Genomic DNA, 27,806 nt, shown 5'->3' with positions numbered 1-27,806 from the left:
GAATTTTTCTGCTTTTCTCCCCCAGGCCTTCCCATCTTTAAATATATCAAATATAACAATTTTATGAGCAAACCAAGTCATATACAATATATTTTTATGCTTCTAAACTAAGAAAGTGACCTTGGGTTACAAAGGACACTAAAAAAATGAATGGACTAGACAAGGGGGGTTCAAAGGAAATTTACTAAGTTAATTATTGGTGCATTATGCAAGGCAAAATCATTTTGCTGGTACTACTAAAGTGGTACTTATATGTGGAAAGACCGTAAATAATGTATTGCCACAGTCTATGTCTGTGTCCTGCCTTAGTTCAAAAGGTCTATTTTCCCCAGAGAAAAGTGAACAGAATTCAGTTTTAAACATACACATTCACACACACATATATAGACCCAAATGGTATAGTGTATAGAGAATGGGTTTTAATCAGAAAATCTGATATCCTACTGGTGTGAAAAGTATCAAAACTTTGGTGAGAAGTTACTGGAAATTGGTAAGGCTGCTATAGTAGATTGCATGACTAGCCCTGGTAAACAAAGTAATAATATCATCATACTAGGTATGATGTACTGCTTGTTAACCTTGGAAGTTATTTTTGGAACAAATCTTGTATCTTTTATCCCAAAAGGTAGAGAGGAACATCAAACAATCCATCTCCTCTGCAACCCCCACCCTCACAATACACATGGCCATGGCTTCCTAGTTTTCCATAGGATGGAGTTCAAGAAAAGCCATGGTCATGTCATCTTACCAAGCTTCAGTGAAAGCTGATACTCCCTACTTTGGTTTCACAAGGTCTAGAAAGCTTACCTCCTATAACAACCTTCTGTGAAAAAAGGACTTAAAATTGAGTGAATCATTTTTATGTTAGAAGTCCAAGTGAAGATGCACACAGATACAGTGGCTAGCAAGATACTGCCATGCCTTGTTTATGTAGAGCAAGAGTTTCCAACCTTAGCTATGCATTAGAATTACCCGAGGAGTATCAAAAACACCAATGCCAAACCCAACCCACACCAACAAAATGAGACATTTAAATTTTGGACCTAGTGATCAGTTTTATTTAAAACTCTGTAAGGATCCTAATATGCATTCAGGGTTTAAAACTAATGGTATGGAAGACGACACACTGGCCTGTGGTCTATTCATAATGTCATGATGTTTGGGCAAGTAACTTATCACCTTTCTCTGAGCTTCAGTTTCTTCCTCCTTAAAATGAGGGCACAGAATTATGAATATCTAAATCTTTAAGTCATCTTGTCTAGTTATCTAGAAAAGAGAGATCCAGAGAAGTCAAGAGATCTGTCAAGTTTTCTCAACTAAGCATAAAATCAAGACCAGAATCCAGGGTTCCCATTTCTCAGTTTAGCATTCTGGATTGGAGTTGTTCTTTGTGGTCCCTTCTGGTTCTGAACTTCTCCAAAAATCCTAACTCTTGATCAAGTCCTGGGACCAACCTTACCATGCAGACATTTTTTGTTTGGCCTATATCTGGGTTCTTCTTCGTCTTTCTGACCTCTTAACATTAGAGTGCTCCAAAGCTCAGTTCTTGGCTCTCTTCTCTATCCCCACTCTCTCACTTGGTGGTCACTTTTGCTTTCGTGGCTTTAAGTAGCATATGTATGCCATAACTCTCAGATTTATGATTCTAGCTGCAACCTCTCTCCTATAGTCCGGAGTCACATAGTCAATTGCCTACCTTGATATCTCTACTTGAATGTTAAATTTCAACATATCCAAAATTGATCTTCATATCCAATCCTCCTGCTTCAGCTACAATGAGTCTTCCCATTTTAGTTAATAGTTATTCTAGTTGTTCAAACCAAAACTGTTGCCCCAGATAACAGAAATAACTATCAGCAGAGCCTAAATCAGCACCTATCTCCTGAGTTTTGTACCAATGACCTCCCTCCACTACCCTGCCTCAACATGCACTTTGTAGAAATAGACCATAAATGGATGGATGGTATGTGCTGCCACCAAGGCTGGCTCACTTCCCTTAAGAAGTTTTGACTACAAAAAGCTAATTTAAGGGTTGTTGAACATTATGTGCACCCTATGTATTGGTGGTTTCTTAGCAAAAAAAAAAGCAGGGTTACCTGATCCTTGCTATCACAAATCTGAAGTATTTTTCTGAAATCTTGGAGCTCAGAGTCTCAGTCCCTCAGCTATTCACCATCTTGACATTCCCTTCTTTGTGTTTATATACAATGGAATTCTATTCAGCCACAAAGAAGAATGAAAATTTTGTCATTTGCAGGTAAAAGGATGGAACTAGAGAACATCATCTTAAGTCAAGTTAGCCAGGTGCAGAAGGCCAAAAGTTGCATGTTTTCTCTCATATGTGGAATGCAGACCTAATACAAATACAGCAATTCTATGAAGAACAGGTCACACTAAGGGAGGTCACATACAAGAAGAAGAGGCAAAAGAAGGAAGTTAAGAAGGTGAATATGGTTGATGTACTCTCTATACAAGCATGAACATAGAATTTTTAAAACAGTTGAAACCACCATAAGAAAGGGACTAAGGATGAAAGAAGAAAAGTAGAGATGAACCAAATCGGACTATAATACATAAAAACATGGAAGTGTCACAAGGAAACTCCCTGTGCAGCTCTTTTTTTTGTATTTTAAATGTTCTTTTTATTATTATTATTCATTTATTCACATGTGCATACATTGTTTGGGTCATTTCTCCCCCTTGCCTCCCTCCCCCACCCTCTCCCCCTTTCCTCCCTCAGTTCCAGGCAGGTCCTGTTCCTGTGCAGCTATCTTAAACAACCAAAATGTCATTTCTTCTTCTTCTTCTTTCCTTATACAAAATTGGAGAACAGGAAGGCAGAACACATCCTGCCTGGGAGGTTGGTATTAACTGGGAGTGGGGAGGAGGTGGGAAAATGGTGACGGAGGATGAACATAGTGCAAATACTGTGTATGCATGTATGTAAATGGAAAAATGATATCTGTTGAAACTATTCCTGGCAGGGGTAGGGGGCATGAAGGTGAATAGTGGAGGGAGTGCATTGAAGTACAATATCTTTGATATATTGTAAGAACTTCTGTAAATGCCCCCACCCACCACAAAAATAAAAAAGGGAAAAAAGTAATCATTAAAATACAAAAAAAAAAGAGGTTTTGACTAATTCCCCCTCCTGATATTCTTGGGTGCTCCATTTCATTGTCTTTAGGATTTTTGCAAGAGCCTGACAACTTTCTGGGGTTTTGGTAGGTATGACAATAAGTGAAGGATAAAAGGTAGAGTACAATCAATATTAGTAAAAACAAGTGAGCAAAAAAACACAGAGTAGCAAGCCCCAAACACAGAGAAAAATACTGGTGTTCTGTTTTAAAAGACACAAGGTCTTCTGGAAAAGAGTCTAAATCTACCTATAGCCAAAAGCAAAGGCTGAAACTCTTAAAAACACCTCTCTCTATGATTTGACCCATTACATTAGGTTTTTCAGCTGGTCAGCCAATACTGCCCTTTGTGCTCTCAGATTGACTGGTTAGAACTGACTGACAGCAACTCCATAAAATGACGGAAACTTAATCCTGTTCTTCAGGATTTTCTAGCCCCCTTACCATGTATTACACACAAACACACACACACACAGCCACAAAAGGCATGGCAGAGAGACCTGAAGATAAGGGAAAGAGCATTATTTTAACATTTGATTGCAAAAGAGAGGCTATCATAATGACCTATTCTAGATGTGAGGGCTCGGATTTGTGTTCATCCGTTTTGCCCTTCAGCAATGGGAATTTTCTCTTCCCAGAAGTCAAAAGCATACTGTATTAGCATCAATTACAAAAGTTCTTTGGTTGCATTTGTTGCAAATAATGAGAAAGAAAAGAAGTACAGGATGGAACAAGAGAAGAAGGGACATTTGCTATAGCCATTCTGGCTTCTCACTACAGCTCCAAAGAAGTATTTCAGAACTGGCAGGAACTCCTGTCAGACAGATGACCTTGTTGACATCACAGCCCAGAAAGAGGAGAACTCTGATGATTCAATCTATTGTTTTTGCCTACTGTACAGATCTGGACTGGAAGAAATAAATGAATGATAATTGAGACATATCATTGATTTTCACTTAATGGCTGTAGATAGCTCTATCTCAAGTATTTTAGAATTTTTTTTAAATGTAAGAATAAGTTCCAGGTTAAAGAGCATTGATTGTTCAGTTTAATGGTTCATGCTGTTAAGCTGATTATCATCAGTTCAGATTTGCTATGCTTGGGAAAGACATAAAACTAGCTTCTAAGAATTTTGTTCTCAGAAGTATTCATCAAAACATGCCAGGCTTGAAAAGCCATCACTTGGAGGACCAAATGGCAACATCACATTTGAACAAGAAGCCAGGTACATGAGAGATTAAGAAACCAAAGGGTAATTTAATTTCTATTATTAAAAATGATACGTCCAATAATGCATGATAGCAACCTTTGGACTTGGCCAAGAGATAGATAACAGGCCAATCTGTTGATGTGATCTCATCACTTTTATTTTATACAGACTATATATAGATATGTATATTTTATTTTATAAAGAATGTGCTACAAAGACAATTTTAACCACTGTGAGCTTTGAACAACCTTTCCTGACAACTTGTCTGGTGGGCACCTTCCTGGAATGTACCAATCCTAACCACAACCCTTTCATCTTAGGAACCTCCTGCCAGGCACACTTATTTAGGGTAATGGAAAACAATAGTTGTAAGGAGTATCCCCAAGGCTTGCTAAGTAACCCAGAGGACTACCTTTGCTTAACCAAATAAGGCAACATTTGGAGAAAATAACCAAAATGTGTGTTCAAGCATTTAAAAACATTGAAATACAATTATAAAGGAAGAATTAGTCATCAAAACCTAATTTCAGAAGTCTATTATGTATAAAGTATACAAAGGTATGAAGTATAAAGGTACGAAGTGATAATTCTTGCCTAATCATCCTGAGACCAAATCAGAAAGTTTGTCACTGGTTTCCCACCTCTAAATTTCTCTATTAATGTATTTGTTCTCTTTTCACAGGTTCTCATAAAGTCCTAGCACCTCCTCCATCAGAGGAAAACAATCAAATAAGTCTATTCCAATCAAAGTATTAGTCACTTAATAATGTTACTTTGCTTTAGTAAAGCATTAGCATTAGATATTATTAGTACAATGTAATAAAACACAATAAGCTCAATGTGTGGTTAAGTGGTCAGGTTCTGGTAGAAGCTCTGGATTAAATCCCAGGTTTTGCAAGCTATAGGACTGTGGGTGGGCAACTTACCTTAAGCCTTAATTTCCTTATCAGTAAAATAATGTACATATTAAGATCTAATTTATAGGCTTGGCTTGAGGATTTAACAGGATCATTGATGTAAGCCACTTGGTAAAGAGTAAACACTGAATATATAATGCCGGCTATTTGCATTTCAGAAGAAGAGCACAGGGCTCTGATAACATCATCCTGGATGCATGGTGCTTAAATCCCTTGTCCCAGTCTTGAATCTGTGACCAGTTTTAAACTTAATATCCTAAAATAGTAAAACTGCTCTTCTTTGTTGGGGCAAAGTTCTCATGCTTATTTTGTTCTCCATTTTATCCCTTGTAGAGTGCCAACCTTAACAATAATAGCTAGCATTTACTGACAGGTTTTTAGGTGCCAGGGAAGCTCATTAGTGCACTAGCTCATTTAATTCTCACAGTAACTCTGTAAGTTAGGTACCCTTATTATATCAAATTTAAAATGAGGAAAAAACAGATATAGACAACTTAAATAAACTTAGGGTGCTCTGCCTTTAAAGCCCATGTTTTAAGCAATGTGTAATAGCCAAGCTTTATGCTTGCTAAATTAATTAATTGGTAAATTGACCAGTAAAAGAATATCACATGCACCTGTTAGTGACTTCTTTTTCCCCTCATGACTTTCTATAGACTGTCTGACTAAATAGTACTCTCAAACAATAAACAGAACAAAGAACAAAAACATTAAATTTCCATAACCAATGATATCAGGAGACATCTGTAACCCTGAACCACAGAATATGAATATAACTGATTTAGCAGAATGGAGGTCAATCAAACCTAAGTACCTGCAGAGGGGAATATTTAATAAGCAACATGCAAACCTGCCCCCTCAGAATCCTCAGTAGGATTAGTAATTAGAGAAGCCAAGTACTATGCAAGTTGGTGGGGGTGGGGGGCGCTGAGGCTGGAGAGAAAGAAGACTTCTTTAAACATCTCTGTAAGGAGCAGTTAAGTATCCCCCATCCCTACCTACATCAAGAAGAGCCAGACCTTTGCAGGAAACAAGTTAAATTGATTGACAGTAGCTCCAGAGCTGGCACACTAGAAACAAAGGAAGTTGGAAGTGACATGGGGCACAAAAAGGAGTCAAGAAGTTAAAGTCTTCATGGTTAATAGTGAGAATATCAGTTTCCTTTACCCAACATTGCTCCCAGAGAGCTGGTGGTAAGGATTATGACTCCCAAGGAGATCAGAGGACTCTCCTTTGAAGGAAATGACTGGCACAAGAGCCAAGACCTACAGAAACTGACCAAAAACAAACAAGCAAACAGCTGATTAGCCAACTGCCCTATACTGAAACCCTCTGGTCAACATACCTACCAAGCATGAAACCCTTCGAATGTGCCCTTTGGAGCTTTGCTCTTAAATATGAACATATAGCCATGATTGTCAGGTATCCAAGGAGAGCTTCCAACATGAAACAGAAAAACCAAAAACAAAGGAACATGAAAAATTAAGCACTGAGGAAAAAAGAGATAAAACAGAGAGATGAAGAAAATGTCAAGAATTAACCTAGAAGGTAACACACACGCACAGGAAATTAATGTGAGTCAACTCCCTGTATAGCTATCCTTATCTCAACCAGCAAAAACACTTGTTCCTTCCTATTATGGCTTATACTCTCTCTTCAACAAAATTAGAGATAAGGGCAAAATAGTTTCTGGTGGGTATTGAGGGGGTGGTGGGGAGAAGGAGGGAGCGGAGTGGGTGGTAAGGAAGGGGGTGAGGGCAGGCCTTGTATGCACATATGTATAATAAAACAATAAAAAAAAGAAAATGTCAAAGCTATAATGAGTATTTTCAAGGAAATAAGAGAAAACATAATTAGCACTCTGTACCCATGGATTTCATGTCCACAGATTCCACCAAGTGCAAATCAAAAATATTTGGAACAAAAACTTGTGTCTGTACTGAAATGTATACAGACTTTTGTCATTATTTCAAAATCAAACAACTATTTACACAGTTACTTACATTGTATTAGGTATTATAAGTCATCTAGAGATGACTTAAAGTATATAGAAGGATGTGAATTGGTTATATGCAAATAGTGTAGCATTTATGTAAGGGACTTGAGCATTCATGGATTTTGGTATCTATGGATGGAGGTTCTCAAACCAATACCCCACAGATACCATGGGGCAACTATACTATATAGGTGGCACAAAAGCAGGATGCCACTAAACTAGAACAGGCTCTTGGAAAGCAAACATAGGATTACTAAATGTTGTTTTAAAAAATGGTAAAAGACTGAGAGCACAAAGTTGAGAAAGTCAGGGAGAAAAACTAAAAAATGTATGGAATATACATGAGAAATAATAAAACAATTAAAGATCAACCCAGAATAGAACCAAAGGAGATGAAATCTTCACACCAAAAATATATTGGTACCTCCACGTTTATTATAGCACTACTTAAAATAGCCAAAATATGTAATCATGGATGGAACTGGAGAACACTATTTTGAATGAAACAAGCCAGATATTGACAGACTCATTTAAGGAAACCAATAAATAACCTCATAGAAGTACAGAACCAAATAGTGGTCACGTGAGAGGGGCAATGGCAAGAGGAAAAAAGAGGGCTGAAAAAATTAAGAGGATTTTTAGGGACTGGGAAGGAAGCTGGAGGGAGAGGGAAGAGGAAGGGAGGACCAAAAGTAGAAGGGTAGATGTACATGGATAATGCATGATATATGCATGAATGGGAATATCACAATGAACACCATTAATCTGTAAAATTAATATGTTAATAATTAAATAAAAACAATATATAGAACCCTAGTCATGCTCATTTGTTTTAATAAAGTAATAATTCTACTTCTTTAATATAAAAAGGATCAACTCAGGAAATATTATGTTCAATTAACAATATTTCTGTAAAAACAAAAACAATGTTATTGAAGAAATTATCAAATAAATATTAGAAAATTTTCTAAAAGGAATGAGCTTCTAGATCAAAATGCCCCACCAAAGGTACAGCATATGTGCTAAAACCTCAGAATATATCACCATATTTTGTAGTATCAGAAATAAAGAGAAAATATTAAAAAGCTTCCAGGAGGATGGAGAAGAATGAAAATGAGTTGTATTAAAGGGTTAGAAATAAGAATCACCAGCAGTGGAAATTAGAAGACAATGTGCCATGTCTTCAAAGGACTGAGGGAAATTATATTTCACCTTGATTTATATACTCAGCCAAACTATCAATCAATAGTGAAGACAGATAATGACTTTTCAGACATGCAAAATTTTTGAGAAAATTTACCTCTTATGTTCTTTTCTCAGAAGCAACTACAGGATGTACTCCATAAAAATGACAGAATAAGCCAAGATAATGGGAGTCCTGAGAGTCATGAAGTACAGATCCAGTACAGAAGAGAGAGAACAGGTATTTCCAGGATGATGAAAATGGAGATTCCAGCATAATAGTTGTACAACAGTTTTAAAGAGAGTAAGTTTAGATGGGAACAGAACAGAGTCTCAAGAAAAACAAATAACATTAATAAGGAATCTAACAGATTTTACCATTTATAAAATTGTTTTCAAGGTATTTTACAGCCCTATCAGAAAGTGTGGGCTAACTTAGAAACTCAAATTAAGGTAAGCTTATTTTGTGTGTAAGATAAGTTTTGCTGATCTATGTGGTATAGTGTGGTTATAATTCATATCACAAACAAACTTTTGATTTTTACAGGATCATCACTGAATGATATTTAGATAGATCCTATGTTTAAAAATACCAAACATGATTTAACTAAAATTGTGATGTAATCATACTGAGGGTTTGAAAGAGGATAAGAAAATAAAAAAGGGCTAACAGTCATCCTCAACTATAATAGGGATGCAACAAATGTCCAAAACTGATTGATAATACATATCAATAGCAGTATAGTATTTTAAAACATATAGATAAATACCAGAATAAAGAGCTAAAAGACATAAAAGTTGAGGCTTCTGATGTAGGATAGAGGGAAATCTAGGGACAGCTGTTGTTGATATAAAACATCTAGCATGTCTTAACTTCACTATGTTTATGCATAACTTTGTTTTACTTTTTAAAGAAGCAAAAAAATAAATTAAGAGTGGTTGTAAACACTGCCATTGACAATGTAGCCTATGTATAGAATTTCAATTTCATTAAATGTTATTGAGCAAGAGAGTAATACAGCCGTCTTGTTAATACCATTTGCTTACTCATTTATTATCTGTCTACCTCACGAGAATTTAAACCCCAGAAGGGCAGAAACAAGTGATGTGCTAAATATTTAACAATAGCACTATACATTTGCCAATATTTGTCATGTAAATACTCCAACCATGCCTGATTTCAAGCTACCAAAATGATGTCACTGAACACAGAGTTCATAAAAGATTCACTCAGTTGGCTTTTATGAACTGGTTCCAATACACCACTGACAGAAAGCTTTCTTGTCTGGTCTCCCATTCTCTCTGTAGTTCACCAAGTGCCTATCCCATGGCAGATGCTTAATAAATAACTGTTTATCTGTCCAGGGATAGACACACATTGAATGAATGATATAATCTGATCTGAGAAAACACCATTTAAAATTCTAAAAGCAAAATAATTTGAAAGTTGGGAATATTGAAAGACCCTCTCCTGGTAATCAGAAAACTTCAAGAGTGTAGGAAGCTGAAGTCAGATTATAATTTACATACTAGGTCACCATCAACCAAGGTCACTCTGGCCTCAAAGGAGAAACACTGGAAAAGAAGGCAGCTGTAGGCTAGGCATTCTTCTAGTCTCTTTATGCATGTTACTTTGTTTAACCTTCACAATAACTCTAGAAGATATAGTTCCTCCTTTTACATATGGGGAAACTGAAAATCATAAATTTCAAGCAATGTGCATATGCCAATATAAGAATGAAAGCTGGGATTTATGCTTTTTATTTTTAACTGGTACATAAAATATATGAATTATACATACTAATTGGATATCGTGATATTTTGATACATGTATACATTGTATAATGCTTAAATCAGGTTAAATATACCTACCTCTTCAATTATCTATCATTTCTTTTCTTCTTTTCTTTTTTAAATTTTTTCATTATTCATTTTTTCACATGTGCATACATTGTTTGGGTCATTTCTCCCCCCTGACCCCCCCCCCACCCACCCTCGCTTCCAGGCAGAACCTGTTCTGCCTTTATCTCTAATTTTGTTGAAGAGAAGACATAAGCATAATAAGAAAGACAAAGCATTTATGCTAGTTGAGTTAAGGATAGCTGTACAGAGAGATTCCTAGCATTGCTTCCATGTACAAATATGTTACAACCCAAGCTGATCATCTCTAACTGATCTTTACACTGGTTCCTGATCCCCTTCTCGTGTTAACCTCTGTCGCTTTAAGGTTTCTGTATTAGTTCCTCTGGAGTGGGGACATCAAACACTTTCATGTTTTGGGTTTTCTACCTATCCCCCATACCTCTTGTATGTGCTCTCCCCTTGTCATGTGACCCAAGTCCAACAACACTGCTGTATTTGTGCTAGATCTAACGTCCGCATATGAGGGAGAACATACGATTTTTGGTCTTCTGAGCCTGGCTAACCTCTCTCAGTATCATTTCTTTCCCTAATGGTGAAAACATTAAAATCCTTTCCTCTAGCTCTTTATTAGCTATAGTCACCATACCATGCAATAGCAGACCAGAATATCTTACTCTTATCTTACTGTAACTTTGATCAGTGTTTCACAGAGAGCTGGGATTTAAACCCAAGTTTGCCTAATTCCTTGTCATAGGTTCTTCCTGCTATATCAGATGCCTTCAAAAATACCTGTTAGCAGAGTAATTTAGAAAAATGGGGAGTTTGTTTATCAGAAACATGAAGATAATTATTTCACCATCTATCATTCTTTGATTATGAAGGTCTAGCCTAGGCACCTGCAAAGTTGGGGGAGAAATGCATCCCCATAAGCTTTTTAAAAAATAAGCTCTGGATTCTTTGTTGCAGCTCTATTTCCTTGTCTAAAGCAGAGTGCAGGCTGCCTAGCAACCAAGCTAATGGTGTCTTTTTTGCCTTAATTACTTTATGTTTTCCACAAGCTCAAAGGGACTGAATCAAATATCAAGAGTGCAAGGTCTGAGTTTTTTATACCAATATATCTGTTCATACAATTGCACAATACACAGACACACTTCTTTTTCCTTCAATTCTATGATTAAAGTAGAAAGGTGACTTAGACTATATTTATATGGTGAAAAATTATTGGCTAAAAGTACAAAAATTCACCACCTGATTACTAACCTATAAATACAACACCAAACAATTGGCTTGAGTAATCATTCTTAGCAATTTAAGGGATTCTTGTAATTCTTGACTAAATTGACTAATTGTCAATTGACAGTTATGTGTGTGTATCTCCCAAAACAGAGATTTTCTATAGACATATGAATAGTAATAAAGTTCAAATCCAGCAATTTCTGCTAGTCACTTTCTTACTAGAACAATAATTAGTAAAATCTTTGCTATCAAGAATGGACTGAGTATGTAAACCTAAATTTCATCTGAATCACTTATTCAGAGAGAGAGAAGCAGCCCACAAGATGAAAAAAATAAAGGGTGGATAAAAAACAAGAATATCATAAAGAATGTGAATATTAGACACAACCTATCTGCCTATCTGACTTGTTCTTCCTTGCTAACAGAATTTCATTTTTGTTCACACTCTTCTGGCAGCTATAGACTTAATCATGGTAATCTCTTTCCTCTTTCCAAATTATTGATTTAGACATGAATATGGGACACAACTGTGACCAAGACATTGTGGGGAGAAGCCTGCTTGGGAGAACTTCTGGGAAACACATGAGAAGAACATTCCTATTTTCACCTCTGGATATTTCCACTTGTATGTTATGTCAAGAATTGTGGCAACCATTCTGGGACCATAAGAGGAACCAGCTAACAAGGAAAAACTAGCATGATATGGCTTGTAAAGTGTAATGATGAAAAGAATCTAGTCTATCAATGACACGCCTCACTCTTTTTTTCTTCCTCTGGGCTCAAGTGGCTATGATTTGAGCCCCTAATATGTCTAGACACACGTGCATCTATACATGTATAAGTATTATTTCTCCTATATTAGATGGGAGGCCTTCTTTCTCAACCCAAATGGTTCCTCTTATATAAAGATAGCTCTACCAGCAAATTATTCCTGGCCTCTATTCTCCCACTTACTTGTTCCTTCCCACAAAGGAGGAATGACTTTAATCTGACTGGTTAGTTTAAAAGAAGCACTAAGTATATGTACTTCAGTCCATCCTATCTTCTTGCTTTTGGGAGTAGACTACCTACAAGAAGTATGTTTCTTTGCTAATGCTCCACCGAGCTGCACATGTTCAAAAAAAAACACACCTTTTTGGGGGCAGGACTCCAGTGGTCCAACAGTGCTAATAGGATAAATCTCTTTAATTCTTAGGTCCCGTATTAGGAAGCTCAAATATCTACAAACCGAATATATCTACAATCCTCCAATACTAGCATTATCAGTAATAAAGGTAATATTTTCATATATATCAACTCTCTTGTCTTAGTGTTGAATTGGTTCAGAACTTGGGTCACAAATAAAACTTGGATTTTATTAGGCCCCCTTCAATAGCACCAGCATATATTAAAGTTTTATTTCTCTGTTCTTAAATATATTTTATTTATTCTGCATGATTATATGCTGTCATTGTGGGCTGCTTGAAGATAAAAAAAAATTCCAACAATGTATTTTTGTTCTACTAGTGTTTTCTGAAAATGAAAGGCTTTGAACGTGGTCACCTTTACTGACAGTTTCTCATGGACTAGACGAATAAATAAATAGAAAAAACCACTATTTTCTTGATTTTTGAGGTTCTAAGCTCATAATAACTTGTGAAGTCTGCACTTACTTGATCTGACTCTGGCTTCTCAGGAATTTCACCGCTAGCTGCTGCTTCCATATAAGCTTGATAGAAGGTCTTTTCTTGAGACTCTACTGTAATGGTCAAGACAGCATCATAGGCTTCCCGTAGCTTTGGGTTGTTCCTCAGGACCTGATAGGGGGTATGCTTATAAGGTAAACTGTACAGCAGGGCATCATAGGGAACAAACACATAAGTTCCATCGGTCATTTTCAGATCATGAGCCCATTCCAAGAGGCGCATCTGGGTCTCTCCCCCAATCAAAGCTGAATGCATACACATGATGATTACTGAAATCAAGAAAACAAGGAGGTTATGGCAGTGACATGGTAGTGAAATGTAGTGCCAAAAACTATAGATGGGAGAAATTTAAAAAATGAATGTGTTCTAAACATTTTGTAAATGATTTCTTTCCTCTGCCTATAAGATGAGCAAGTAATTGAGGTCCTCAACTAAGGCTGAAGTAAGCACAGGGGCTCTAGACTGGGCTTCCAGGCAAGACAGACTTGCCTGTGAGATACATAGCTTAATACTGGACAGGAACAGGAACTAGTAAAATATGTAGGAGGGAGCATAACAAAGAGGCTCTGGAGCAGAAGGGTTAAATTTATATTCTAACACCACTAGTTATTAGCTGTACACTGTTGCATAAATTACTTAACCTCTCTCTGCTTCAGCCATAAAACAGAGAGGTAACAATATGTACTTCAGGGAGAGGTAGTGATGATTCAAGGAGACAATTCATATAATGGGCTTAGTGCATAGCACTCAATAAACAGTAGCTACTCTCATACCTAAGAATAAGAAGGCTTAGAAGGAGAGGGTGGGAAATATTCCCATAGCCACTGTCACTTTTTATTGTCCACCTCCTACAAACATGTACTCCAATACATTTTGACCAACTGTTCTCACTCTTACCAAGGCCATTATAGACAATGAATGGCACTAACACTTACTCATCTATAAATGCTACTAATATTATGGGTGGTATGTTCAACTTTTAAAATCTGACTTTCTGTAATTGGAATTACTTTGTACTCAATTTAATTCTTCCTAGACTTATGAAGCTATGTTGTTTGGCAAGGATATGCTAGAATAGAGTGGATTAGAGGGGGCCATGGTTGAAGGGTGGCAGCTAGATCATGAGACTGAAAGTCTTATATCCAATTTCGTCCTTGGCATCCTAAATGAGTTTAGTTTAAGCCCACTTGTGCTTCAGTGCCCACATCTTTAAAATGTAGATTCCAATGAATTTCACAGGTACATTGAGTAGTTTAATTAGATAATGCCTGGCAAGTATTCTGAGTCCCCTGAAGAAAGGCAAAAGTCCTATTGCCATTGGTAAATATTAATTATACATGCTTACACGGAACCTTTAATCTCAAGAACTAAGTGTGCTTAACTACGTTCAATGACTGGTCTTTGGCATTTACATATTGCTTCACCCATTTTCAAAAAACCATCTTTATACTTGTTAAGTACTCCCAGAAAATTTCCCTTTTGAGCTACAGCTGGTATCCTTCATTTTTAAAATATGTCTAGTAAGTTATGAAGTTGATTTAAATGCACACCACATATACAACACACCATAACTTAAAGTTTTAAATGACCATTAGCTCCTTCAAAATAATTACCTTAAGAGGGTCTATGTTTGTTCTAACACTTAGACTTTCCTTAGTCTTCTGTAAAGATATCTTTGGAGCTAGTTCATGAGCCACACAGGAATTCAGACTCCATTGCTGATAATCACATATTGTAAAATGGGAAGATGTAGTGCCAGAAAATTTTGGATTTTTCAGGCAAGAGTTGGATTTAGAAGGCATCACCCTCTCTATATTTGGCTACACCATTAAACATGAATCACTTTGGTCAAATTAGTCCAGTCATAATTCTGTTGAGGGGGAAAATGATTTAAGCCATGTGCTTTAGTTAGTTGGCCAGTTCATCCAACAGTATTCTTAGCAAGAAAGTAAGTATTAATATCTTTTTTCTACAAAGGCAGAGATCAAATGACTTGATCAAGGTTACCTAATACAATTCCATTTAATTTCCTTAAGGGATATTAAAATGACTTTGCTGCATGGAAAATGTTAAATAGAGCTAAGTCCTTTGTGTTGGTTAAAATACAGCAAATACTTTAGTGTGTATAGAGGGTGCTATTATGATGTACATCCAGATACACACTTCAGGACTGAAACACTCATTCCCTTGGCTGCTGGGAATGTTAGCAACTAATAGCTAATACCTCACTGAGAATTACCATCAGTTGAGGAGAGCTGCCTCTCCCAAGGTCACATGCCTTCAGCTGTATGTTGGAGCTGGCTTATGCCGGTTCACAAGAGTCTTTGATTAAATTTCAGGGATTCTGTGAGCCAGTCAGTATCATGTTAGTAACTTGAAATTGGTCATGGTGGGAGAGATTACACTATGGAAATCCGCAAACACTACAAATCAAAGTTTCCCACCCCACCTGGCCCCCACAGAGAGATGGCTGTTAAGCAATTATTAGCACACTCTACTACTTTCACTGGGTTAGTTTGCACCTAATAACTGATCTACATGGATCTAAAAAGGCCCAGACTCCTTATGTCAATTCTGGACAATATTGAAGGGTCATCCCAGCTCCAGAGTTTCCCTTCAGGATTAGATGACGCCTTCATTGTGACTGCATTGCAGTTCAATTCTCTCTTCCCAATCCTACTACTGTCTCTTCCTCATAGATGTTATCTTTGAAAATTCTTATCCAATAAGCTTCCAAACCTCATTGGACAGATTGTTTTCCAGGAAAAATGACTTGTTACACTGGACTAGAGCCCCCAACATAATGTGAACTGACATCTATTATGGAACCTGTAAGATTTATTGCCCTTATATATGTAAGTCAGCTGTACTAAACTATGAGTTTCTTGAAGTGTCCTATTTATTTCTGTATCCTGGAACATGTATGCACACAACAAATGCTGTTTAGATGAATGTTTGTATGCTTACATATTTTTTAGGAGGAGAAAGTGTGTACTTGTGTATTTTTCATGGGTTCTTTCAGATGTGACACATGGGCATATTCAGATTGTTAAGATGGAGGAACAATTGGAAGTGATACTCCTGAGCAGGTAGATACTATCAAACTTGTCTTTAAAGCCTAGTGTCATTAACTTGCCCAAGATTGTACCCTTTAACCTGAATATCTTCTCTTTATTTTTCTTTCATTGGCTTGCACTGATGTCATTTTAGATAAAGGGTCCATTTTTTTTATAACTAGAAAGACCCTTTGAGGCCATCTAGCCCAATCTTTCCCTGTCAATTTTTAGATGAAGAAATGGAATCCTCAAAAGGGAATGATCACAGGCTTCTCTATTTTTCATATGGCAAGGCCTTGCCATTGAACATAATTAAAGTAGAAAGCATAAATACTGAATTCAAACAACAGCATCTTAATTTAATAGATTGAGTGCTTCGTGAACAGGGATTTATGGATGCATCTGTTCTACAAGATGGGTTTACTAAATAGCTTTATTATCTCAAAATTACATTCATTAAAATGGGATTTGACCTGTAAGTTGTTGTCCGGAAAGGATTAATATACAGAAACCTTAAATCCTAGACAAGGCTTGGGTCCACAGGTGGTCACCAAATAATACTAATTTGTAAGTTTCCATCCTGATTGTTAACAGTGAAGCCATTCTACAGCCAAAACAAGGACCAGGAAATACACTCTCCTAAGATCACATCTCACCAGGATATGATATTAATAATTTCTCTGGGCTACTTGAACCTCACTTAAGCTGTCTGCCAGCTATGTCTTCATACTGAGGGACTGACTATTGGCAGGCTATCTAGGACCCTCTCTCACCTTCAATACTACTAATAAGAAATATCATAAAATCCAGAAGAGACAGTTCCCAAGTCACTCAACTCTCATTTTTCATCCTGTTTTGAAGTACTCTATTTAATATTTCAGTATTTCCTTGAGTTAGAGGATCTGTGTTCCTCAAAAGGCAAATCTCACTTCATCTCTCACAGATTTTTGTAGAAGAAACTAAGCCTAGTCTCATACCACATGAGATGGAAATGGTTCCACTGACCAGTGCCAAAGAAGTACTTAGGAACCGTAATCATATTTGTAAGCCCTCGGTGCTGCTACCAGTGTGCAAGAACCCCCTTCCCCCCATTTTATTGTTCTCACCTTATTTTTAACACTTTTGACATTTCCTCCTACTAACATCCATTTTAACCTATTTCATTTTAACAATTAGTGAGGGGAGAGCAGATCAGAAGAGGAGGGGGTCATATAGATTTATCTCAAGTCTCACATTCCCCCAGAATTCACCTCCATCTAGCTATACTGTGAAAGAAGTAGGTTCATACACTCGACTTCTCAGTTTTCTCCCACCCAGTCTATAAAATGGCTATGTAAGAAGAGAGTGTGAGGCTCTGGAATCTGAATGCTTTCCAGTCCCTGCCCCCAAGTGTGATTCAGGACACACTAAGAACACTGTACTAGTTGATGTAGGGCTATGTCTGTCAGTTGAGGACAGACACATATTTTCAGTCTTAAGTCTTGAGCCACCATTTACTTAACTTCTGCCAGTATTGAACTGGTCCAAGTAGCTCAGAATGATAACAGACACACAGTACATGAGATGACTACTCTGTCTGTATCAGGTCATGGTTTTTTTTCATACCTAACTAAACTAGTATTGCAAATGCATTTATTGCTTTAACATTGCTGCCCAGCATAAGTTTTAAATATTTCCCCACATTTTGTAACATATGTTCTTCTCCATTTTTCTCCTAAGTTGCTATATTGATAGGCCTCTTAAATGCAGGAAACTAGATGTTTTAGAAATTTCCCCTTTTTGCTGGTTCCCAATAATTTGATCATTAATGATAGTGAACCCGTTCACAAAAGCAAATTATTCTTTTATCATTTGTATTTATTTATGTTTGTCTATAGCAAATACTATACCTAATTCCCCATCAGCACTAAGGACTTTGGCCATAGTATTTTTAGTATCAATTACTGCAGGAAAAAAGGGCCAACATCTAACATATCTGAGACACTTAACATAATTTCATCAGTAGGCACAAATATTAAGAATGAAAGCCAGAAAGGATGAATAATATGTCATACACGTAATGCAGGATCACAAATGAGTATACTTTAGCAGCATAGCTCAAATGGACAGGAGGCAGGAAAGGATAGGTCTTTCAACATACCAGTTATCAAAGTATGAACCCTAGGTCAGTAGCATTGGTACCACTTGGGAACTTGTTAAAAAAGCAAATTCTGAGGCTCACCCCAGCCTTCTAGAATCAGAAATTCTGGAAGAGGGACTCAGCAATCAGTATTTTAAGAACCTATTCAGGGTATTCTAATACATACTTAGATTTGAGATCTCCTGCCTTAGACCAACCTGAATGTATATCCTGGCTTTCCCCTCACTAACTATGACATTAGGCATGTTATTTAACTTGTAAGCCTCAGAAGTCTTATCCATAAAACTGGCAAACAGTTTTTTATAGGGGCATTGCCAGAATTGAATGAAATGATCCATACAAAGCCACTGCAAAATGACTAGTACATAATAAACTCTCAATAAATATTAGCTATTATCATTGTTGTTTTGTTCTTCTTATTTTATGTACAAGAATCTTTGCTAGATGAAAAGAAGCTAGCCAGGTCCCTGGCAAAAAAGACAGCAATAAGGCATCTAATTTTGGAAGAACAAGAGAAGGCCATTCTGACTGGGTCATATTGTAATGAAGCATTCCCAATTTGGAAGGATTTAAAGGAAGCCCAAAATGGTCCAACAGCCTGGGAAGCTCAAAGTGAAAGGATTTCACAATCAGCCCAGCATAGGGCTGATAGGCAAAAAGGTGAGGAGAAGACAGAAGGGATTGAAATAGCCTTTGAAAAGTTCTCTAAAGAGCTGGAGGTAGGGCCTCCTGCTAGTCTTTGTAGGAATAAGAAAGGGAACCCCTCCTGGGTGAATGCAGTCCCACAGGTGTTCCGCTTGGGGAGTGAATGCTCCTTTGTGCCATGGGACAAAAACCTCCAGCAGGGCTCATGGTTGGAGGAGCACAGAGTGGAAGGGAATTTGGCCCTTATGCCCACTCGGCTAGGTTCCCTTGTGCAAGGCACAACCTACATAATCCCACACAGTCGCCCTGACTGTAAGTTGAGTCCTTTGTCTTTGATTAATATCTTTCCTATTTGATTTTGTCATAAATAAATATAATTGGCAATCACTCTCAAGGTTTAAGAGAAAATAGTTGAGAACCTAGAAGAGGCTGAATTCCCCTGCTCTGAGACTTTATTTACCCATTCTTTGATGTTAATAGCCTATTCCTACCTACTTGTTCTTGTGAGACTCACAGATATTGTAAAACTTGAAAAAATGTCTCCTGGACAATCTGGAGAGAGAAACGAGATGATCTATGTGCAAATGCCTTGCACACTGTAGAGTGCTGATATATAAAAAGTAGCATTATGGCTGCTTTTATTGTCTCTATGGCCCAGCATCTAATAACACCTCTGTTGTTTCTCTTCACAAGAACCTGCAGCTTTATTATTATTGCCATTACTTTACTATTTAATTTACCATTGCCTCTGTACTGTATAAACATGACTTAGACTTGTTTCTGAGGCAAACACTTCCTCTAACTTCAAAAAAAGTCAGCGGTATTTCCAAATTGAAACCACTAATTTATAGGAAACAGAAGTGGCATACTAACCAGTAGTAATAGCCTGCTCTTTTTTCCCTTCCCTCTTTATTACCACCATCACTACCACCACCACTACCACCACCATTGCCACAGCCACTTGGGAATGTCACCATTTTTACTGTGAACAGATCAGACAAAACTAATCTTTCAACTACTTCTATTACTCCAAATATTACCAGATCTCTTCAAAGAAAAGGGTCCCTTTCCACTGTGTTCTACATTCCACAGAGGGTCCTTCTATGAAGGTTTACATGGGAGTCTACAGTGATACGGAGTAGCCAGAAAAATAGGGATGATGTTAAGCCCTGCCTTCCTTAGCGCTTCTCAGTTGAGGTCACACAAAAATCCCTGTACCTTTTTAGTTCTTCTCAGTCAAGACAGGTAACAGCCAGGAATACTTAGCAGTTTCAATTCCATTAGTTGAGACGAGTTGGAAATTTAGCTAGAGATGTGGTCTGGTATGTGCTGTGCCTGGTGTGTTACAACCTTCTCCATTGTCATATTGGCCCTATCCACACTCACTGGCTTCTAGCTGTTTCTCACCTGATTTCCAATTTTCTAATGGCACCAGAGAAGTGCCCTGGATCATAGGTCAGTTAGTTAAAACCCTGATACCCTGTTTCTGTTCCCTGGATCCTGTTTCTCACGCTCTTACTGGCTAAGGCACTGTTGTAAGTGAATGTCAAGTAGACAACAAGGTCAAGGCCTATTTTATTTTAACACTCATTTCCCTTCCATAATTCCAGCTACCACACTTTACCCACCAGTTGGCGTGCCCTCAGGTACCAACACCTGGCTGTATCAATTATGGGTACCACATACTTCTTTGAACAGTGCATACTGAGCTGCCTGAGATCATACTCAGTTCACAGCCTAACCTACAATTCAGCTTCCCTGCCCCCTTCCCGTTCTGATTCATGCCACTGAGGTCCCAAATATGCCTCATGAACCTGCTTATATTTCATCAAAAACCAGAGGAAAAAATGTTGGCATGCAGAACTTTATCTTTCCTCCCCTTTATCTCTCTTTTAGAATCCCTCCTCCATGTTTTGTTGCTCTCCTCAGCACTCAGGGTCTTTCTTTGCTCCTTAACCATTCACTCTGGGTACTGACCCTCACTCACCAAATTCCCATTGCCCTAGTGGGCAGATTCATATTGCTACAAAGAAAACAATCTGACTAAACAAAATCATAATAGTCATTTGGTCATAGAGACAAAAATGATTGGTCACTTTCAAATAAGGAACTTTTATTTGCATTTTCATTAACTTAAAAGCAGTCACTCTCAACTCTGGCAACACTTTATAAGCACCTGTGAAGCTGTTTAAAATACCTTTGCTGGGGTTCCACCACAGAACCAATTCAACCAGAATCTCTGGAGGTGGCACTCTGGCTCTAGTCATTTCGAAAAACTATCCAATTAATTCTAGCATGCAGCCAGAGTGAGAACCATTGACCTAAAGGAATGAATCTCTAATGAAAGGGAAATAATATGTACATTTGCTACCTCCCTACCTCAAAGGGGTTATGTGTGGTGAGTACTCAATCCTAATTCCTCTCAGTCTGACAGCTCAAAGAGCTTCAGGGTCTGGATTTATTTAACATTTCATAGTAGAGGCCAAAATGTCATTTAAAAGCATACTATTTGGAATGGGTGAGATGTGAAATGCTCATGGAATGTAAACTTGCAAAAGACACTGGGCTTCATAAAGCTTTGTAATGTATTATATAAAGTTATGACACTAAATATGGTTTCTTGTTTTGGGCCTGGCTCCTCCCTGGAAATAGTTTAATATCTTTAAAAAATAATTCTGTGCTCTGCTTTGAAAGTATCAAGCTCTATTATGAAGTAATTAGAGCAACACTGATTTCTTAACATTATAGGATCTTGTAGACTGGAGCTGGAAGCAGACTACTATAGTTCCTGAAACTAAAAACTCCTCATCCTCCTATAATGATCACAATTAAGGTCCAATACTAGAGACGCTTGAAACTTAAAATGAGTTTCTGGTTATAAACCAGGCCTAAGCTGGACCATTCTCTAACGGGTCCATTGTTATGTTAAGGAAATGACTGGGACCAAGACTAATCCCAGAAGTAATCAGTTTGACAGGTAGTTTCTGGGCTATCTGTCCAAAAGTGGTGAAGGGGCTGCAAAAGGGGAATGAGCACCATTCCCACAAAACACTGCCCCTTCCAGAAGAAGGAAAAGTGGAGATTAAAAAATTAGAGTTGAAAAAAATTGTAACCAAATGTCACAAGGGCTTGATATAAATGTAAGTAAAAGAGATCTGATTCCAGAGGACCAGAGAGGGCCCACCCTCCCAAAATTCACCCACCTTCTTAGTGAGTCAAGTCCTTTGTATCACACTTTGCCTATTATCTCTGCAAGAATGATCTTTGAACATAAAACTTCCCTTGGAAAGGGAAATACGCTAATATTTAGGCGGTCTTATTTATTGCTTTGATATGCTTTCATTTATCAGCTGGGTGCCCTCCATGTCAATTATTAGCTGCATGCTGCAGGGAGAAAAGCCGTGCTTTGGATGGAGGGAGGGGAGGCAGGAGGGAGGAGAGAAGACAGGTTCTGAGATGTGATGATACAAGGGTACTGGGCATCTGTTAAGGAAAGTACTCAGAAGAGACTAAAAGGTAAATCTCCCTTCACTGACTACAACAAAACAAAACAAAGAAAACAGCCCTCTTTGGCTAGTCTGAAACCACTGTGGTCCTCAGTACAGAGAGGGTGCGTGACTACAGTACTCTTGATGTCATTCTTCCACACCTCGTGCCTAGAGCAAGCACTGGCGCCTAAGGGCATCTGAACCACAAAACTCTTTGTACCTCCATCGAATCCATAAGAGGCTCTGTTGAAACCAGAATCTTGGGTCTAAATGTGTGTGAAAGAGGTAAAATGCATGAAGAACTAGGGAGTTGTGTGCTAGCCTGGGGCATGAGGGCAGAAAACCTTTTGGTGATTGTCATGTTTTTCACTGAAGCCACATTTAAACCTCAGCAAGGAGCAAGTACTCACTGCAAATTCGGTCTGCCTGGTGAATCTGCTGGAGAGCTTTCCGAATGCTTTGGCTGTCTTGTCCTGTAGTCAGGACGACCCCTACAGGTAGGCCATGGCTCCGAAGAGCACTTGAGACTCTATTGGCTGTATTCACCCAAATGTCTTCATCTGAGGAAATGACTCCAGCATGAGCCCACTGGAAATACTTCATGACAGTTACAAGCACCCGGATTGGAGAAGGGAGTACCCGAGAAAAGGTCGGGTAGCTATTTTTATTGTCTAATTCGTAATTCACACAAGCCCAAGAGAAAATCCCTTTGTCCCAGCTGTTTCCCAGGAGGGAGGCTGCCTCACAGTAGCCAGGGTTGGCAGGTCCAATAAATCCTGAGGCCATCTGGTGGTGGGAAATAAAACTGGAGAGGGCCCTCGAAGTCTGGCAGTCTTCATTGAGAATCACATATTCAAAAGAATAACCCCCGTCAAACAAAGGATCCTGGTTGATTCGCTCAATTGCTAATCCAGCAGCAACCTCAGGCAAGGCCTTTGAGAACAACGGATCACAAGCCCAAGGGCCCACCACCCCTATCTTGTAGGGGAATGCCCACACCTGCTGCAGAAGAGACAGAAGGGCCAGGAGGCACATGCACCGCTGGAGCTTGGAAGATGCAAGGCCATGGTGTCCTGACAGTCTGCTGGTAACCACAAACCAGAGCATAAGGCAAGGAAAAAGCCTGGGTCCCAGGAACATAGCCCTCCTGCTTCTAGCAAGCTAATGATGAAATACTGGAGGGTTATTCTGCTCACTTGAGATGGACAGTGGTGTTTCCAAATGCCTGTTAATCAGAGGAAAAGGTTTGTTACTCATAATATTTCTATATAATTACTACATGCTAACCTGTTGCACAACTGGATGTTACCAACAATATTTCTGAAGCTTCTAGAAAAATCACTTATGAAAGAATGCCATTCCCCAAATTGAAAGTTTCCTTCCTCCACCCTGACCAAAACTTTTCCACTTCCTGTACTCCTAATATCAGTAGATTGCACTGCCATCCATTGTTCACCCACTTGCTTCAGTCAGAATTCTGTCTTGGAATTATTGAGACTCCTTTTCTGCTCCCCACATTTAATCAACTACCAAATCCTGTCAATACAACTTTAGTAATAGCTGCCCACCTCATAGTGTTGTGAGGATTACAGTTAACATACGGCAAGTGCTTATAACAGGGCCTGGTTTATCATTTACCTTGTATTAGTCATATTGTTATCATTATTATAGTTTTCAATGTGTCCATTTTTTTTTACCACAGACTGCCCTCCTGGAAAGAGATGAGTATAAACAAATAATGGCAATGTAGAGTAAATAGTACTATGACTAAGGTAGCGCAGACAGAGAAAGAGAGAGAGGATCACCTAAACCCAGATTTGAGGAGAAGAGAGGTGAGAAGAGGAAAATGAGGAAGAAGAAGGGAGAAAGAGGAAGACAAGGGAGGAAGAGGGATGCCTTTCTGAGTATTAAGGAAAAGTTAGCCAGATGAACACAGTTGCAGGTAGGAGTTGCTAAGAGGCTTCCAGGCAAAAAGAACAGTATGAGGAAAGGACCAGAGGTTAAAAATATGTGTATAATGTTAGACTCACAGAATTACAAAGCACTTGTTCTGTTTGGGTCTATTGTATCTGCCAAGAAAAGAGCCAGATCACCAACCTATATGCCACGATTTAATCCTGTAGACAATAATTTTAAGTGAAGAAATAGTATTATCAGAGTTCCATTTTAAAGGATTACTAGAAGCAGTGTGGAGAATGGGTTGGAAGTAGATAAGACTTAAAGCAGGAAGACCAGTTTGGAGACACCATAGTAGTCCATATTATACATCATGACAGACTAAGAGAGTCATAATGAAGATCTAGAGGAATTAAGATGAATTTCTCCAACATTAAAGGAGAAAACCCTGAGATTCCACAATACTTAAAGGTCATTATAAAGGAGGTCATAATAAATACTTACAAGCCCAGGAAAACAGCAAATTCCAGGACATAATGATATTTTACAATCCAAAAATAGATGAAACTTGAGGATGGAGAATGTTTACCAGTATCAAACTCTGCTAAAAAGTCAAGTAAGCTAGAGATAAAAAGGTGTCCATTGAATTTGGACTCAGATTATAAGAATGCAAGTTGATGAATCACAATAAGTAGAAAAATAAATGATAATCCATGAAGTAAAGTCAACAGTGTAAAGAACACTTTCAAGATATATATGCAAAGGCTCTGTCTGTGTAGCACTTGCCGTTCTCTACAACACCATCTCCCACTGTTCTTTCTTCATGCTATTCTAAATTTCATGTAGTTCTTCAGACATATGTCTAATCATCTATCAAGTGTAGAAGTTCAAAAATGCCATTTCTACTGTCTGGAATTCTCTTCTTCCTCCTTCCATGCTCCCCTTCTAGGTTCTCTTGGTGAGCTCTACCTTTAGACCCAATTGAAGTGTCATCTACTTTGTGCTGCCCTATTAACATTCCCAGGTTGAGTTCATTTGTGTTTCCACTTGTGCCTCATACTTAAGTGCATCAGAGAAGGTATCACTGACTACAAATCATCTATATTTCTGTTCTATGTTGTGACAAGGATACAGAATTGTTTGATATCTCTGTACTTATAGGGCTTTATACTTTAACCACAAGGAGTGAGTGACAATGAGGACAACTCTATGGAGAACAGAACCCACTGGACTTTGATCTCCTATTTATAGTCCTAATGCCCCCAGTCAAGGGCTCAACAAATAGCAGGTATCAGAAAAACATTTGTGAAATGAATGAATAACACATTTAAGTTGACCCAAGGTCAGGAATAATCTCAGTAGATAATAAGAATTAATTGCTTGGGAGAGATGTTAATGAGGAAAATACTTTTAAATACTTAATTCTAATCAAATGACAAAATAATGGCATGTCTCTCTTCAGGGTTGATAATCAACACTGGTCAGGCCCAGCTGGCTGTATACTGCCAGCAACAATTATGCCTGTGCTAGCCTTGCTGGATATTATCTTGATCTCACCCCTAATTTTGTGAGAAATCCTGACTATTCAAGAAGCCAACTTGGGGCACACCTGGTGAATCTTAAAGATGCGTCATAACAGTATGCCCAACATTCATACAGAGGTTGGAAGCTGGTTTAAATGAAAATCAAAGACTTGGGGAAGGAGGCATCTTACAAAATAAAATGAACCAGAGATTGAGGGGTGTGTAAACTAGAAGGAGGGGAACTTCCAATTTTGCTATGAGAGTAGTGTAAAGATACTTCTGGGCTGATTATATGCACAAAGACCTCAAATTTATTTCTAGACCCTCAAAGATAATATAGTTCAACCTCTCTCCCCCAAAATAGATTTGGTCCGTGTGTTATGTTGAAGGCATGCAGGAGAGATAAAGATGAAGTGTAAGGTGTGGACTACAAGCTGAGCTCTAGTCAAGAGCCACATGCTTCTCTTCTCACCTTCCTCCAGCCCCAAGCTTTTCTCTGTCACAGCAAAATTTGGGAGCCAGGTCACTCTAGGAGCAACTCCTTCTCTGGTGTAGCATGGGAGAGGTCCCTGTTTTCAGTTTGTATTGTGACAAGAATATTGAACTATATGATCTCTTTGTCCTGACAGGATCTCACTCTTTCGACCAGTAAGAGTGGGCAACAATGAGGACAACTTTATATGGGCAACAGAGACCTATTCACAAGACACAGTATTCTATATAAAGCTAAACCTAGTTTTCAAGAATGGAAGTTTTGAGAGTACATCCTCCAATTCTCAATTTTCTCATTTGCAAAATGGAAGTAAATTAACTTAATCCTTTTGACAAAAGGGATTAAAGAAGTTATAATGCTACGCACACAGTTGTTTTTCAATAAATACTGGTTCTTTCTTGCTGTTTGGAAATTAGATTGCATTGGGAATCAAAATGCCAGGGTCTGAATCCAGCTCTGCTCCTGCCTTACCATGCAACATTCAACAAATCACTGCCAGCTACTCTGGATCTTTCTTTTTTCCCCCCAAACTCAACTATAGGATCTGCACATCCCTTTTTTCTCTGACATACATTGATCCTGGACTTCTCTACTTCTTCCAGGCGGTTATTTTTCCAAACCTCTGCACTGTTAAACTGTTTTCTGAGTTCATTCAACATTCCCCAGCCTTCCTTCTCTAATTAGCTTCTTTCTGGAGTTAGAAACTCCCAAAGTGGTTTCCACTTACTTCTGTCTGGCAGCTCCAGTTTCTGAGTGTTTTTAATTTTGACCTACAATTCTCTATCAAGTGTCTATGACGTGAAGCTCACTCTCTTTCAATGCTGGAGTTATGCTATGCTGAAATCCTGAGATACCTAAAGCCATTAGTTATCATCATTATTCATCAACAACACACACTGAGAACATGGTCTGCACTAGGAAAGTAACTAACAATAAAGGAGGGAAATATGGAGATCTTGTCAAGAAATCTCACCAGGAAAAGAAATCATGTACATGAGCAGGAAGAGGAAAATAATGTAGGCTTGTATATAAGGCCAGCTTTGTAAGAATCCTGTTTGCTTTTACACGTGATTGTATCTCCAGTAACTTGCACTGTTCCTGACACATGGTAAATGCTCAATAAATACTTGTCAAATAAATAGTAAAGAGAAGACATGGAGCACAAAAGAAATATTTTATGTTACTATGTTCTTGAAAAGGCTCTACTTTTAAGCCTTGATCAAGACCTACCTTTGGCAAAATTATCTAATAGATAAAGTTTGCCTTCAGAGTTCTAGCCCAGTTCTTTCTGCCCTCTCTTAGTAACAAAGAGAAAAATAACTCTAGAGAAAAGTCTCTA

The 27,806-nt window shown here is 38.1% G+C and overlaps 1 protein-coding gene across 1 annotated transcript in view; it reads right to left on the bottom strand.

Annotated features, from left to right (window-relative positions):
- Gucy2f (guanylate cyclase 2F, retinal) overlaps window positions 1–23,695 on the bottom strand; it is a 103,000-nt gene extending 79,305 nt beyond the window's left edge. The window contains exons 1-2 of the mRNA XM_074062464.1: window positions 22,966–23,695; window positions 13,194–13,495 (exon numbers count right to left, since the gene is read on the bottom strand). Of these exons, the coding sequence (XP_073918565.1) occupies window positions 13,194–13,495; window positions 22,966–23,695 (1,032 nt within the window). The remainder of the gene's footprint in view (window positions 1–13,193; window positions 13,496–22,965) is intronic.
- Between the last annotated feature and the right edge of the window lie 4,111 nt (window positions 23,696–27,806).

This window comes from Castor canadensis, chromosome X (assembly GCF_047511655.1).
Source record: "Castor canadensis chromosome X, mCasCan1.hap1v2, whole genome shotgun sequence".
NCBI classification, from domain to species: Eukaryota; Metazoa; Chordata; class Mammalia; order Rodentia; family Castoridae; genus Castor; species Castor canadensis.
Note: the sequence above shows the minus strand (reverse complement) of the source record. Positions and strands in the feature narration are given on the sequence as shown.